The sequence below is a fragment of the Rhinoraja longicauda genome, chromosome 34 (genome assembly GCF_053455715.1).
Source record: "Rhinoraja longicauda isolate Sanriku21f chromosome 34, sRhiLon1.1, whole genome shotgun sequence".
Classification (NCBI taxonomy): Eukaryota; Metazoa; Chordata; class Chondrichthyes; order Rajiformes; family Arhynchobatidae; genus Rhinoraja; species Rhinoraja longicauda.
This window is the reverse complement of record NC_135986.1, coordinates 9,044,595-9,060,717: the sequence shown is the minus strand read 5'-3', so window position 1 is coordinate 9,060,717 and position 16,123 is coordinate 9,044,595. Positions and strand designations below refer to the sequence as shown.

At 45.1% G+C, this 16,123-nt stretch overlaps 1 protein-coding gene across 1 annotated transcript in view; it reads right to left on the bottom strand.

Moving 5' to 3' along the window:
• Positions 1–16,123, bottom strand: part of LOC144609331 (mitogen-activated protein kinase kinase kinase kinase 4-like) — a 193,425-nt gene that overhangs the window by 114,577 nt on the left and 62,725 nt on the right. The window contains exon 2 of the mRNA XM_078427755.1: positions 8,699–8,764. Coding sequence (XP_078283881.1) covers positions 8,699–8,764 — 66 coding nt within the window. The remainder of the gene's footprint in view (positions 1–8,698; positions 8,765–16,123) is intronic.

The window sequence follows — 16,123 nt, the reverse complement described above, 5'->3', positions numbered from 1 at the left end:
TCTAAAAGGAAATGTTAATTGGAAAAAAAATAGCAGGAAATTGAGGCTAAATTCAGTCAGATGAGACCCAGTTAGCCCAATAAATTTGAGCTTATGGCACAGCCACCGTCTCAGTACCTGGGAACCGTAAATTCATACATTAAAAGGTTTAGAAGGTCTTTTATTGTCACGTGCACCTATTAAGGTACAGTGATATTCAAATTACCATATAGCCATACTAAAAAAGCAACAAGACACACAACTACATAAAAGTTAACATAAACATCCGCCACAGCAGATTCCCCACATTCCTCAGTGCTACGGAAGGCAATAAAGTCTAATCTTCTTCCCTCTATTCTCCCGCGGTAGGGGGAATCGAACCATCCGCCAGGGTGATCAAAGCTCCCGCGGCCGGCGATCGAAGCCCCTGCGGCTTAGAGCTCCCAAAGTCAGTTACTAACTAGGGACCGTGAGCTCCACGATGCTAAAGCCCGCAGGCTCCCGTGGTTGGAGCTCAGAGGTCGATCAGTTGTACAGGGCCCTAGTGAGACCGCACCTGGAGTACTGTGTGCAGTTTTGGTCTCCAAATGTGAGGAAGGATATTCTTGCTATTGAGGGAGTGCAGCGTAGGTTTACTAGGTTAATTCCCGGAATGGCGGGACTGTCATATGTTGAAAGACTGGAGCGACTAGGCTTGTATACACTGGAATTTAGAAGGATGAGAGGAGATCTTATTGAAACGTATAAAATTATTAAGGGGTTGGACACGTTAGAGGCAGGAAACATGTTCCCAATGTTGGGGGAGTCCAGAACAAGGAGCCACAGTTTAAGAATAAGGGGTAGGCCATTTAGAACTGAGATGAGGAAAAACCTTTTCAGTCAGAGAGTTGTGAATCTGTGGAATTCTCTGCCTCAGAAGGCAGTGGAGGCCAATTCTCTGAATGCATTCAAGAGAGAGCTGGATAGAGCTCTTAAGGATAGCGGAGTCAGGGGGTATGGGGAGAAGGCAGGAACGGGGGTACTGATTGAGAATGATCAGCCATGATCACATTGAATGGCGGTGCTGGCTCGAAGGGCCGAATGGCCTCCTCCTGCACCTATTGTCTATTGTCTATTGATCCCCGGCAAAGGGTTCGTGAGCTCCACGATGTTAAGTCCTGCAGGCTCCCGCGGTTGAAGCTCCCAAAGTCGGTCTCCAGCAGAGTGCGCCAGCTCCTCAATATTAGGCCGCAGGGCGAATGGAGACACGATACGGGGGAAAAAACGCATCTCCATCGAGGCAAGAAACTATAAAGCCATTCGGCCTATTGAGTCTACTCCATCAATCATGGCTGATCTATCTTTCCCTCTCAACCCCATTCTCCTGTCTTCGCCCCATAATCCCCGACACCCGTACTAACATTATAAAATTGCAGATGCTGGATATTTGAAACAAAAAGCAGCAAATCTCAGTAAGTCACACAGCACCTCTGGAAAGAAAAATAACATTTCAGGTCTACGACCCTTCATCAAGACTGGGAAAGAGAAACAAGAAAGTCTAGGTAGAGAAATGTTGAAGGAAGAACATTAGAATTAGGTAGTAACAAGGTATGTTTATCATGGATGTTTTAAATTGTTTTATTGTGGATTTTACAGATTACTTCAGTTAGATTTCAATTGAGTTGCAGCTAATTCCACAGTTTAAGAATAAGGGGTAGGCCATTTAGAACGGAGATGAGGAAAAACTTTTTCAGTCAGAGAGTTGTAAATCTGTGGAATACTCTGCCTCAGAAGGCAGTGGAGGCCAATTCTCTGAATGCATTCAGGAGAGAGCTAGATAGAGCTCTTAAGGATAGCGGAATCAGGGGGTATGGGGAGAAGGCAGGAACGGGGTACTGATTGAGAATGATCAGCCATGATCATATTGATTGGTGGTGCTGGCTCGAAGGGCCGAATGGCCTCCTCCTGCACCTATTGTCTATTGTGATAGTCAGAGAGCACTGAAACTGGCCTTTCGGGCCAACTTACCCATGGCAACCAAGATGCCCACATACACTAATCCTACCTGCCCTTGTTTGGTCCGGATTCCTCTGAATCTTTCCTATTCACGTACCTGCCCAAATATTTTTTAATTGTTATAGTACCTAGTTCAACTACCCACTCTGGCAGCTCGTTCCATATACCCACCACCCTCTGTGAGAGTGTTATCCCTCGGGTTCCTATTGAATCTTTCCTCTCTCACCTATACCCTCTGGTTCTTAAGTCAATTCCTCTACTCTGGGTAAAAGACTGTGCATTCACCCTATCGATTCCTGACAGGACTTTCTGCACCTCCAAGCGATCGCGCTTCAGCCTTCTGCGTTCCAAGGAATAAAGTCCTAGCCTGCCCAATCTCTCCCTGTAACTCGGCCCTTTGAGTCCTGAGAGCATCCTCATAAATCATCTCTACTCTTTGCAGCTTAATGACATTGTTCCTATAGGAAGTGTAAGAAAATAACTGCAGATGCTGGTACAAATCGAAGGTATTTATTCACAAAATGCTGGAGTAACTTAGCAGGTCAGGCAGCATCTCAGGAGAGAAGGAATGGGTGACATTTTGGGTCGAGACCCTTCTTCAGACTGATGCCAGGGGGGCGATACAAAGGAAGGATATAGGTGGAGACAGGAAGATAGAGGGAGATCTGGGAAGGGGGAGGGGAATAGAGGGACAGAGGAACTATCTAAAGTTGGAGAAGTCAACGTTCATACCACTGTTCATAGTATAGGAAGGTCATCTTTCCTACAGATGTCCAAAACTGAACACAATAGAAGGGACCCGACCTGAAATGTCACCTAACGTTTTCCTCCAGAGATGATCCCTGGCCCGAATTAGTCCAGCACTTTGTGTCCGTCTTTTATCTACAATACTTCAAATATAGGCTCACCCCAATGTCTTGTACAACTGTAACATAGCATCCCAACTTGTATACCTCAATAATCTGACTGATGAAGTCCAATGTACCAAACACCTTCTTGACTACCCCATCTACCTGTGACCCTACTTTCAAGGAACTATATACTTGTATTCCTGGATCTTACTCCTGGAAAACTGGAGCACCCGGAGAAAGCCCACGCAAGTCACGTAGAGAACATACTAACTCCAAACAGACAAGCACCCGTAGTCAGGGTCGAACCTGAGGACTGTCAAACCTGAGACCCTGGGACTGTAGGGCAGCAAATCTAATGCTCCACCACCTATAATAGGGAGATTTTTCTATAAGAAGGTTTAGAGGTCAGGGAAGGGATCAGCTCACTAATTTGCAAGTGCGGTCTGTGATAATGCCTAAGCTACCCACGTGTTTACCACAATTTAAAAAATCAAGCAAAAAAAAAAAGTTAAATCTGCAAGTAAGCAGCAAGACAAGTTGGGGGAAATCTGTGGAAACTTTCCAGTTGATGAATCGAGATGGCTTCGCTTATCGGTGTCAATCTGAGGATTTTATTGAAAGCACCCTCTGATTTCCCCTCTTGGTAAAATGCTCATTCATTTCACCATGAGATGTGCTGCAGAAAATGTTATGAAAAATATTCATGATGCGCAGCACAGTTTAAACGAACGATTGCCATGGAGGCAAGCAGCTTGAATGATAATTTGTATTCATGAGTCATGCCACAGGAGGGGAAAAAGCATTACCTGATCAAGCATGCTAACTCTTCAATGTACAGCATCCCAAAATGGTAGGACATGGCAGCACTGGTGATTATCAGTGCATCGAGTTCTTGATTTTCTTTATGCCTTTAAAGTGATATGCGGCACGGTGGCGCAGCAGTAGAAACCCGGGTTCAATCCCCAGCACAGGTGCTGTCCATATCTTCTGCCCAATGGGAGAAGTGTGAATGAACAGGTTGTTGGCAGTGCTCGATTATGTTGGCTGACTTCCCGAGGCAGCGTGAAGTGTGGATGGAGTCATCTGGAGGGAGGAGGTAGTGTGGCTGGTTTGCATACTTGGATCTTCTCCAGAAAGATCAGCCGTGGTTAATAAACCTTCACACGGGCATCAACACCATTTTTATCATCCAGTCTTTCTTGATCTCCACCCTATCCTCTTCTCTGCAACTTAAAACATGGTTCATTTGTAACTAATCCTTCATCTGATGGCGGAACGATGACAGAGCGGTAGAGCTACTGCCTTACAACACCAGAGACCTGGTTCGATCAGGACTACGGGTGGTATAAGAAAATAACTGCAGATGCTGGTACAAATCGAAGGTATTTATTCACAAAATGCTGGAGTAACTCAGCAGGTCAGGCAGCATCTCAGGAGAGAAGGAATGGGTTGTCTGTTCGGAGTTTGTACGTTCTCCCCGTGATTGCGTGGGTTGCTTCCAAGATCTTCTGTTTCCTTCGACACTCCAAAAACCTACAGTTTTGTAGGTTAATTAGCTTGGTATAAATGTAAATTTTCCGAGGGGGTGGATAGCATTAGTGTGTGGGAATTGTTGGTCGGTGCGGACTCGGTGGGCCGCTGTTTCCGTGCTGTATCTCTAAACTAAACTAAATAAGAAAAGAAAATCCAGGTTCACATTTCCTAGCCATCTACTATGACCAAATCTATTCACAAAATGCTGGAGTAACTCAGCAGGTCAGGCAGCATCTCGGGAGAGAAGGAATGGGCGACGTTTCGGGTCGAGACCCTTCTTCAGACTGATGTCAGGGGGGCGGGACACAGGAAGGATATAGGTGGAGACAGGAAGATAGAGGGAGATCTGGGAAGACCAATCTGATCTCCCGGTGGCCGAGCACTTTAACTCCCCCTCCCACTCCCAGTCTGACCTTTCTGCCATGGGCCTCCTCCAGTGCCATAGTGAGGCCCACCGGAAATTGGAGGAACAGCACCTCATATTTCGCCTGGGCAGCTTGCACCCCAGTGGTATGAACATTGACTTCTCCAACTTTAGGTAGTTCCTCTGTCCCTCTCTTCCCCTCCCGCTTCCCAGATCTCCCTCTATCTTCCTGTCTCCACCTACATCCTTTCTTTGTCCCGTCCCGACATCAGTCTGAAGAAGGGTCTCGACCCGAAACGTCACCCATTCCTTCTCTCCTGAGATGCTGCCTGACCTGCTGAGTTACTCCAGCATTTTGTGAATAAATACCTTCGATTTGTATCAGCATCTGCAGTTATTTTCTTATATGACCATATCTATTGTCAGTTTGGAAAATAGTGTGCAAATCAGCACTTAGTGAGCCTGGGAGTGGTTTCAACTTTTAGAAAGTAATGATGCATGTAGTAAAGTTCAGGGCACGATAGATTAATGCAAGAAAGTCAGCATCAAAGGCATTATCAGTCACCAACATTTTTTAAAATTAAGAATGATGCTTTGAACAGAAAGGAATGACAAATGTACTGCATTTGCATTAGTCATAAGGTTATAAGTGATAGTAGAATTAGGCCATTCGGCCCATCCAGTCTACGCCATTCAATCACGGCTGCTCTATCTCTCCCTCCTAACCCCATTCTTCTGCTTTCTCCCCATAACCCCCATCATCTGTATTAATCAAAGATCTATCTATCTCCGCCTTAAAAATATCCACTGACTTGTGGCCTCCACAGCCTTTTGTGGCAAAGAATTCCACAGATTCACCACCCTCTGAGTAAAGATATTCTCCTCAGCTCCTTCCTAAAAAAACATCCTTTAATTCTGAGGCTGTGACCTCTAATCTAGACTCTCCCACTAGTGGAAACATCCTCTCCACATCCACTCTATCCAAGCTTTTCACTATTCTGTATGTTTCAATGAGGTCCCACCTCATTTTCCTAAAGTCCAGCGAGTACAGGCCCAGTGCCCACAAACACTCATCATAGGTTAACCTATTCACTCCTGGGATCATTATTGTAAACCTCCTCTGAACCCCGAGCCTCTCCAGAGCCTTTTCAATCACTTGCTTTCCAATGTCTCCTTTGGTAACAGGTTGGCAACATTTCACTTTATGATTAGCAGTCAGCGTGATACAGTGTGGAAACAGGCCCTTCTGCCCAACTTACCCACACCGGTGAACATGTCCCATTCTACCTCATTCTATGCACCCACCTCCCTTTGTGTGAAAGAGTTACCCCTCAGATTCCTATTAAATCTTTTCCCCTTCACTTTAAACCTATGTCCTCTGGTCCTCGAGTCAACTACTTTGGGCAAGAGACTCTGCATCTACCCATCTATTCCTCAATCTATGACCAAGCAAAAAGGTACATCTTATGATGTTAAATGTCAAAATAACAACCCAATTTGCCTTTGAATCAGCAATAACACAACCACATCTTCATTGAAATATTCAGCTGTCACCACTGTGGCACCGCTCATAACAACTGGAGCACGGACTGCCTCAGTGGTGCAATCGGTCAGCGCATTCGGCTGTTAAGAGCTGCTGCCTTACAGCACCAGAGGGAGGTAGTATTAAGGAGATCAGAGGGATAGACTTTCCAGAGGAGTCGGGGAGAGGGAAAGTAGAGGTATGAGGTAGAGCATCTCATATTTCTCTTGGGGAGCTTACACACCAGCAGTATGAATATTGACTTCTCTAACTTCAGGTAACTATTGTTTTCCCTCTCTCTCCATCTGAAGGGTCTCAACCCGAAATCTCACCCATTCCTTCTCTCCAGAGATGCTACCTGCCCCTCTGAGACTTTTTGAGTCTATCCTCCCCCTCCTAGTTCTCCGGCCAGACTGACTGTCCCAGATTAAATTTAATCTGTATGCTTCAATGTCACCTTCTCCTAGCTAACAACGATCTCTTCTACATCTCCCTTGATCCGCATCCCCTTTGATGTCTCGTTTCCACACCTTACACTTCCTTATCTGTGTCTCCCTCTTCCCTGACTCTCAGTCTGAAGAAGGATCTCAGCCCGAAACGTCCCCCATTCTTTCTACCCAGAGATTCTGCCTGTTCCTCCGAGTTACTCCAGCATTTTTGTATCTTTGTTGCAAACCAGCATTTGCAGTTCCTGCCTGCACAGAGGTATGAACCTTTGCCTACCTCTAGTTTCCTTCTCCTGACTCAGTCTGAAGAAGGGTCTCGACCGGAAACGTCACCTATTCCTTTTCTGTGGAATTCTCTGCCTCAGAAGGCAGTGAAGGCCTATTCTCTGAATGCATTCAAGAGAGAGCTAGATAGAGCTCTTAAGGATAGCGGAGTCAGGGGGTATGGGGAGAAGGCAGGAACGGGGTACTGGTTGAGAATGATCAGCCATGATCACATTGAATGGCGGTGCTGGCTCGAAGGGCCGAATGGCCTCCTCCTGCACCTATTGTCTATTGTCCAGAGATGCCGCCTGATCTGCTGAGTTACTCCAGCATTGTGTCTAGATTCGGTGCTAGCTCCTTCATGCATATCATATCCCTTGACCCTGCTCAGTTAGGTGCATTTATTCATAGTCCTTACTTTCCTTTTAATTCAAATACAGAGGATGACATTTCCCACTTACCAGCTCATTGGGCATCAGTGACCATGTAAATATAACACTGACGGTATTCAAAGCCCACAGGAAGACAGATGCTGTGATTATCAAGCTGCTTGACAATAGACTTTATTGTTGCATTACAGGCATCTGACATACTCTCTCAAATCCTCAGCAACAAACAAATAGAGTCATAGATTGATACAGTGTGGAATCAGGCCCTTCGGCCCAACTCGCCCACAATATCTCAGCTACCCTAGTCTCACTTGCCTGCGCTTGGTCCATAACCCTCCAAACCTGTCCTATCCACGTACTGTTTCTTAAAGGATGGGATAGTCCCAACCTCTTCTGGCTGCTTGTTCCATACACCTACCACCCTCTGTGCGAGAAAGTTACCCCTCAGATTCCTATTAAATCTTTTCCCCTTCACCTTGAACCTATGTCCTCTGGTCCTCGATTCCCCTACTCTGGATAAAAGACTCTGTGCATCTAACCAATCTATTCCTCTCATGATTTTGTACAAAAATCCTACATATCCTCGCCATGGTAAAATCAACTATAGTTCTATTACCTCTCACTCCTCATATTTATTCACAAAATGCTGGATGCTGCCTGACCTGAGATGCTGCCTGACCTGCTGAGTTAGTCCAGCATTTCGTGAATAAATACCTTCCGACAGTGTCGTGAGGAGAAAGACACCGTGCTCTAGCTGCGACCCTAATTACAATTTTATCAAGTTGTACCATGACCTCCGAGCTCTTGCATTCTACCCCCTGACTAATGAAGTCCAGCAGCCCATTAGATAGTTCCTCTGTCCCTCTCTTCCCCTCCCCCTTCCCAGATCTCCCGCTGTCTTCCTGTCTCCACCTATATCCTTCCTTTGACCCGCCCCCGACATCAGTCTGAAGAAGGGTCTCGACCTGAAACGTCGCCCATTCCTTCTCTCCTGAGATGCTGCCTGACCCGCTGAGTTACTCCAGTATTTTGTGAATAAATAGCTTTGATTTGTACCAGCACCTGCTGTTATTTTCTCTCATTCCTCATAGATCACTTCTACTAACCGAGATTTTAACATGCCAAAATCATTCAGACCCCATGCCTTATCCCAGAGAAACCTAAAAATACCGTATTGTTTTTACTCACTCCTGTGATTCCAACATTTGATTGCGAGGTTTAGTTTAGGATCCCAACTCTCAATGTAGAGTTCAGAATTTTGCCATAATTATTCTCATAATATATTAATATAATAAATATAAAATAAACAAAACAAAAAATCACCATTATAAAAACAAAGGCCACTTTTGTATTACCTTATACACCTGTCCGTATGTGCCATTTCCAACAACTTCCACGAGTTCAAAAATCCCTGCAGGATCCTGGATGAAAGAAAGATAAAAACACTTTAGTTCCAAAGACATCTGAATTCGGCAATGATTCAAGGCGTTTTATTTATTCCATAAATATCCTTCCTCCTCTTCCTTCCTCTTCCAAAGAGATTCACATTTTGTAAAATAGAAACAAGAAATCCTTAATGGTTCAATGGCTTCTTTATTATCTTTATATTTTATTCATCTTTATTTCTTTATATGGTAATTCGCATGTAACTGTACCTTAATTGTGTAGGAAAATAACTGCAGATGCTGGTTCAAATCGAAGGTAGACACAAAATGCTGGAGTAACTTAGTAGGTCAGGCACCATCTCAGGAGAGAAAGAATGCGTGACATTTCGGGTCTCGACCCGAAACATCACCCATTCCTTCTCTCCTGAGATGCTGCCTGACCCGCTGAGTTAATGATCAGTCTGAAGAAGGGTCTCGACCTGAAACGTCACCCATTCCTTCTCTCCTGAGATGCTGCCTGATCCGCTGAGTTACTCCAGCATTTTGTGTCTACTGTACCTTAATTGGTACATGTGACAATTAAAGCCCTTTGAAACCAAGGTACAGTGAAATACTCTGTGTATACAGTTCAGCAAGACTATCACCTCCATACAGCTCAGCAAGACTATCACCATCCCCCGGTCAGTACAGAATGTGCACAACAGCCCAGTCTATATGCAAGACGCACCATTTTATAGTCTCAGCTGCAGGTGGTTGCAAAGGCCTGTTGCAGCTGTTAATAATAATAATAATGCATTTTATTTATATAGCGCTTTTCATATACTCAAAGACGCTTTACAGAGATTTAGAGAACATAGGGAAATGAATAAATAGATAAATAAGTAAATATGTAAACGAACAGAGAAAGGAGACAGAAGGTGAGGTGACCTTCAGTGGTTGAAGGCAGTACTGAACAGGTGAGACTTCAGCGATGTTTTGAATGTGGTGAGTGTGGAGGAGTCTCTAACGGTTTGGGGTAGTGAGTTCCATAGGGTGGGAGCAGCGATGGAGAAAGCCCTGTCCCCCCAGGATCTGAGTTTGGTCCGGATGTGGGGGGATAGGAGATTGGCAGCAGCAGAGCGGAGGGTGCAGGTGGGAGTGTGCCTGTGGAGGAGGTCGGTCAGGTAGGATGGGGCCAGGTTATGGAGTGCTTTGTAGGTTATGAGGAGGATTTTGTACTGGATTCTCTGGGGGATGGGGAGCCAGTGGAGTTTGTAAAGGACGGGGGTGATATGGTTACGGATCGGGGTGTGGGTGAGTAGACGGGCAGCGCAGTTTTGAATGTATTGAAGTTTACTGATGATTTTTGAGGGCGCGCCATAGAGGAGGCTGTTGCAGTAGTCCAGACGGGAGGTGATGAAGGCGTGGATGAGGGTTTCTGCAGCTGTGGAGGAGAGGGATGGACGGAGACAGGCAATGTTTTTGAGGTGGAAGAAGGCTGTCTTTGTGATGTGTTTGATGTGTTTGTCGAAGGAGAGGGTTTGATCAAAGATGATTCCAAGATTCCGGATGTGAGGGGAGGTGGATACTGGGAGACCATCAATGTTGAGGATGAAGTTTTGGGTGGATTTGGTGAGCGTTTTTGGACCAATGATGATGATTTCAGATTTGTTGCAATTGAGTTTGAGGAAATTTAATTGAAGCCAAGATTTTATTTCAGTGATGCAGTTTGTCAGTGTAGAGTGTGTGGTGGGGGAGATTGACTTGGTGGAGATGAGGAGCTGGATATCATCGGCGAAGCAGTGGAAGTTGAGACCATGACGGCGGATTAATTGACCAAGGGGGGACAGGTAGAGGATGAAGAGGAGGGGGCCAAGGACTGAGCCTTGGGGGACACCTTGGGGGAGGGGAGCGGTGGGGGATTTACAGTTGTTAATGGAGATGAACTGGTGTCTGTCAGAGAATGTCGTTTGTGATTTTGAGGAGCGCAGTTTCATCCCTGTCATCCCGCGACCGGCCGTCTCTCTCAGAGTCATAGAGTGATACAATGTGGAAACAGGCCCTTCGGCCCAATTTGCCCACATCTCCCCATTCAAAAAACTTTGTGTGTTTGTAAAAAGCCATGGGGGATCAAAATTGGAAAGCATAAGACAAAATGGTGGAATTGCAAAAAAAAAAAAAAAGGGTTGAAAACATTGAGGTCAGGTATCACTTGTAGAGAGATGGGACGGAGTTAATGTTTCAAGTTCATAATCTTCCATCAGTTTAGTTTAGAGATACAGCACGGAAACAGGCCCTTCGGCCCACCGAGACCGCGCCGCCCAGCGATCCCCGTACACTAACACTATCCTGCACACACTAGGGACAATTTACATTTATACCAATCCGATTAACCTATAAATCTGTACATCTTTGGAGCGTGGGAGGAAACCGAAGATTTCTGAGAAAACTCACGCAGGTCACGGGGAGAACGTGCAAATTCCATACAGACGTGTAGGAAAATAACTGCAGATGCTGGTTCAAATTGAAGGTAGGCACAAAATGCTGGAGCAACTCAGCGGGTCACGCAGCATCTCAGGAGAGAAGGAATGGGTGACGCTTCGGGTCTCGACCCAAAGCGTCACCCATTCCTTCTCTCCTGAAATGCTGCCTGACCCGCTGAGTTGCTCCAGCATTTTGTGTCTACCTTCAACTCCGTACAGACAGCACCCATAGTCAGGATCAAACCAGGGTGTCTGGTGCTGTAAGGCAGTAGCTCTACCGCTACGCCACCGTGCTGCCCTCAGAACAAGGATTAGCTACAAATGAACCATGCTTTAAGTTGCAGAGAAGGGGATAGGGTGGAGGTCAAGAAAGACTGAATGATAAAAATGGTGGCAATGCCAGTGGTGAAGGTTTATCACCACAGCTGATCTTTCTGGAGAAGATCCAAGTATGCAAACGAGCCACACTACCCCCACCCTCCAAATGACTCCATCCACACTTCACGCTGCCTTGGGAAGTCAGCCAACATAATCAAGCACTGCCAACAACCTGTTCATTCACACTTCTCCCATTGGGCAGAAGAAACAAAAGCTTGAAAACACATTACCAGATTCAGGAACAGGAACTGCAACACAATGGGTGGCGCAGTGGTAGAGCTGCTGCCTCACGGTGCCAGAGACCTGGGCTTGATCCTGACTATGGGTGCCATTGTGCAGAGTTTGTACCTTCTCCATACGACCGAAGGTATTTATTCACAAAATGCTGGAGTTACTCAGCAGGTCAGGCAGCAACTCGGGAGAGAAGGAATGGGTAACGTTTCGGGCCAAGACCCTTCTTCAGACTGTTCAGGCAGCGTGAAGTGTACCAGCATCTGCAGTTATCTTCTTATACTCCATATGACCGTCTGGGTTTTCTCCGGTTGCTCTGGTTTCCTTCCACACTTCAAAGCCGTACACATTAGGTTAATTAGCTTTGCCCCTAGTTTGTAGGATAGTGCTAGTGTACGTCGGCACTCAGTGGGCCAAAACGCTGTCTCCAAAGTCTAAAGTTTCTTCCACGCCATTATAGGACTCTTGAATGGACTTCTCACGTGCTGATCCCCCAATCTAGCTTGTTCTGGCTCGACGCTTTTTTCCTTTCGTACTGTGATGCTGCAATCCGCATTCTCTCTTTCTTGATGTGCTTATGTATGGCATGATTTGCTTGAACTGCATGCAAACAACATCTTTCACCATCTCATTACCTGACAATACTGTAATAATGCCATGGAGACAAGTCTCAACAGACAGCAAAAGAAAACAATGCTGGAATTGAGAGATAGAAAACACAATTGCTGGAAAACTGAAAGCTAAAAAAAAGGTGCTATAAATAAATCAGCAGGTCACAGTTTGTTTAGCCCAGATAGTTATTAACCATTCTTCTTCTCTGATGATCAGTCAACATCAGCAATAAGTCTTGTGCGAAGTAATGGGAAAAAATATAATACACCAAGACATTTTAATAGTGTAAGAAAATAACTGCAGATGCTGGTACAAATCGAAGGTATTTATTCACAAAATACTGGAGTAACTCAGCAGGTCAGGCTGCATCTCAGGAGAGAAGGAATGGGTGACGTTTCGGGTCGAGACCCTTCTTCTTCAGAAGAAGGATATCTTCTGAAGAAGGGTCTTGACCCGAAACGTCGCCCATGTGTTCAGTTTTGGTCACTCTGATTTGGAGGGCCATCCAAATAGATCAAAGTGGTCACACCGATCAAGATGTCCCTATTCACAAAATGCTGGAGTAACTCAGCAGGTCAGGCAGCATCTCAGGAGAGAAGGAATGGGTGACGTTTCGGGTCGAGACCCTTCTTCAGACTGACCTTTATCTGAAGAAGGGTCTCGACCCGAAACGTCACCCAGTCCTTCTCTCCTGTGATGCTGCCTGACCTGCTGAGTTACTCCAGCATTTTGTGAAGAAAAGACATTTTAATATGTAGCCAAGCCGGTTTATTTTCTATTTGACAAAAATATTTGGACTACCACGAAATTTTTTTGGATGAGGTTGACAATACAAGTTGACTACAAAAACACAATAGAACACATTATGCCAAAATTGTCACGTAAACAAAAATAAAATAAAACGGGCGGCACAGGGGTAGTTACTGCCTTACAGCACCAGAGACCAGAGTTCGATCCCGACCACAGGTGCTGTCTGTACGGTTTGTACGTTCTCCCTGTGACCACGCGTTCTCTCCAGGAGCTCTGGTTTCCTTCCACACTCCAAAGATGTATAGGTTTGTAGATTAATAGGCTTCTGCAAATTGCCCCTCGTGTGTAGGATAGTGCTAGTGTACGGGGGGGGGGGGGGGGTTGCTGGTCAGTGCAGACTTGGTGAGCCATAGGGCCTGTTTCCACGCTGTATCCCAAAACTAAAAATATGCAATTAAATGTTACCGTTTTCCTTGTGGTCTTTATAATTTAGATTTTTTTTTTTAGATTTAGAGATACAGCGCGGAAACAGGCCCTTCGGCCCACCGAGTCCGCGCCGCCCAGCGATCCCCGCACATTAACACTATCCTACACACACTAGGGACAATTTTTCTTTTTTTTTACATTTACGCATTCAATTAACCTACATACCTGTACGTCTTTGGAGTGTGGGAGGAAACCGAAGATCTCGGAGAAAACCCATTTATTCACAAAATGCTGGAGTAACTCAGCAGGTCAGGCAGCATCTCGGGAGAGAAGGAATGGGTGACATTTCGGGTCGAGACCCTTCTTCAGACTGAAAACCCACGCAGGTCACGGGGAGAACGTACAAACTCCGTACAGACGGCGCACGTAGTCAGGATCGAACCTGAGTCTCCGGCGCTGTATTCGCTGTAAGGCAGCAACTCTACCGCTGCACCACCGTGCCGCCCTCAAATATCAAATATTTCAGGAACAGCATCTCTCAAACTTCAGAAAGTGTCATTGGATCCTAGCTTTATCCAAATGCGGTTTTCTATATAAGATCAATAAAGCGCATTATACGAACACAACTTATCTTGGATGCGAATATAGACACAAAATGCTGGGGTGAAGCTTGATGAAACTTCACCCATTCCTTCTCTCTAGAGATGCTGCCTGTCCCACTGAGTTACTCCAGCATTTTGTGTCCATCTTCGGTGTAAACAAGCACCTGCAGTTCCTTCCTACACATCACCTTTGATGTTGTTATCATCAGCAAGATAACTCGGGTCACAAGGAAACAGAAATTGCAGTGTGATGCATTGGTCTTTCCACTAAATCAACTCCGTCGAGAAGTAAAATAATATTAAATATACAGCTATTGTCATCTTGATCTCAGTTCCAGACTGCCAATTTCTGCAAGGAACTGGAACAGGAACAGCACCATTACATTCAAAGTTGTCGTTAGTTTCAATAAGAGCCATTTGCAGTCCCCCAGTGTGTAAATTTAATAGTTTAGTGAGATTATTAGAAGTCTGTGTGTTTCCATTTGGTGGTGAAAAGAAAAGAATGACAAATCAAATAGGGAAATGGAGAGACAAGAAATTGCAGATGCTGGAATCTTGAGCAAAAACAAAGTGCAAGAGGAAATGAATGGGTGACGTTTCGGGTCGAAATGTCACCCATTCATTTGAAGATGACTTTGATGAGTTGGGCCAAAGGGCCGTTTCTATGACTCAAAGTAATTCCAGCGCTTACTGCAACTACAAAGGACAACATGGTGGCGCAGTGGTTGAGTTGCTGCCTTACAGCGCCAGAGACCTGACTTCGATCCTGATTACGAGTGCTTGTTTGTACGTTCTCCCCGTGACCTAGGTGGGGTTTCGCCGGGATATCCGGTTTCTTCCCACACTCCAAAGACGTACAGGTTTGTAGGTTAATTAGCTTGGTACAATTGTAAAATCGTCCCTAGTGTGTGTAGGATGGTGTTAGTGTGTGGCAATCACTGGTCAGCACGCACTTGGTGGACCGAAGGGCCTGTTTCTGCGCTGCATCTCAAAACTAAACTACCCTCTAAATTGGAGTCATTTGCAAGAATCTTAAAGCTCAGATTATATTGCAAGAGAGGAACAATATTTAAAAATATGCTCTATCATCTCCTGCAAGATTGGGATGAATTTAAGGCAAGCAAAGGAACAGATCACGGAGCGAACAATCGAGCATTTGAATAAGTATAAACCAATTAAAGAGTCAGCACAGATTTGTGAACAGTATGATAAAGCATGATTAATGTGGTTTATTTTATGCAGTCACTGATGAGGTAGACGAGTACGACTCTATTCACCGCTTATTAAATGTCAGCTGGAAGTCCAGACGAGATTACACAATCACAGAATTGCAAAACACCATTTAGCTGCTGTGGTTTTGAAATAATAAGCTATTTAAATTAGTCATATCTTATTTTCCCATGACCTGTAAATTTATTCATTTTAATTATATATCCAATTATTTTTGGTATTACAATGAATTTACTGCCCAGTCAGCTGGTGCACTCGCCCCCATAAAGGTAGGGGGTGTTGGTACAAATTGAAGGTATTTATTTTCACAAAATGCTGGAGTAACTCAGCAGGTCAGGCAGCATCTCAGGAGAGAAGGAATGGGTTGTAAGAAAATAACTGCAGATGCTGGTGCATGTAAGAAAATAACTGCAGATGCTGGTACAGAATAATTAGTAAGAAGAGGACATGATCTGAGGAAAGACATTCTTGCCCCTAATCTGAGGAAAGACATTCTTGCCATAGAGGGAGTACAGAGAAGGTTCACCAGATTGATTCCTGGGATGGCAGGACTTTCATATGAAGAAAGATTGGATAGACTCGGCTTGTACTCGCTGGAATTTAGAAGATTAGGGGGGATCTTATAGAAACTTACAAAATTCTTAAGCGGTTGGACAGGCTAGATGCAGGAAGATTGTTCCCGATGTTGGGGAAGTCCAGAACAA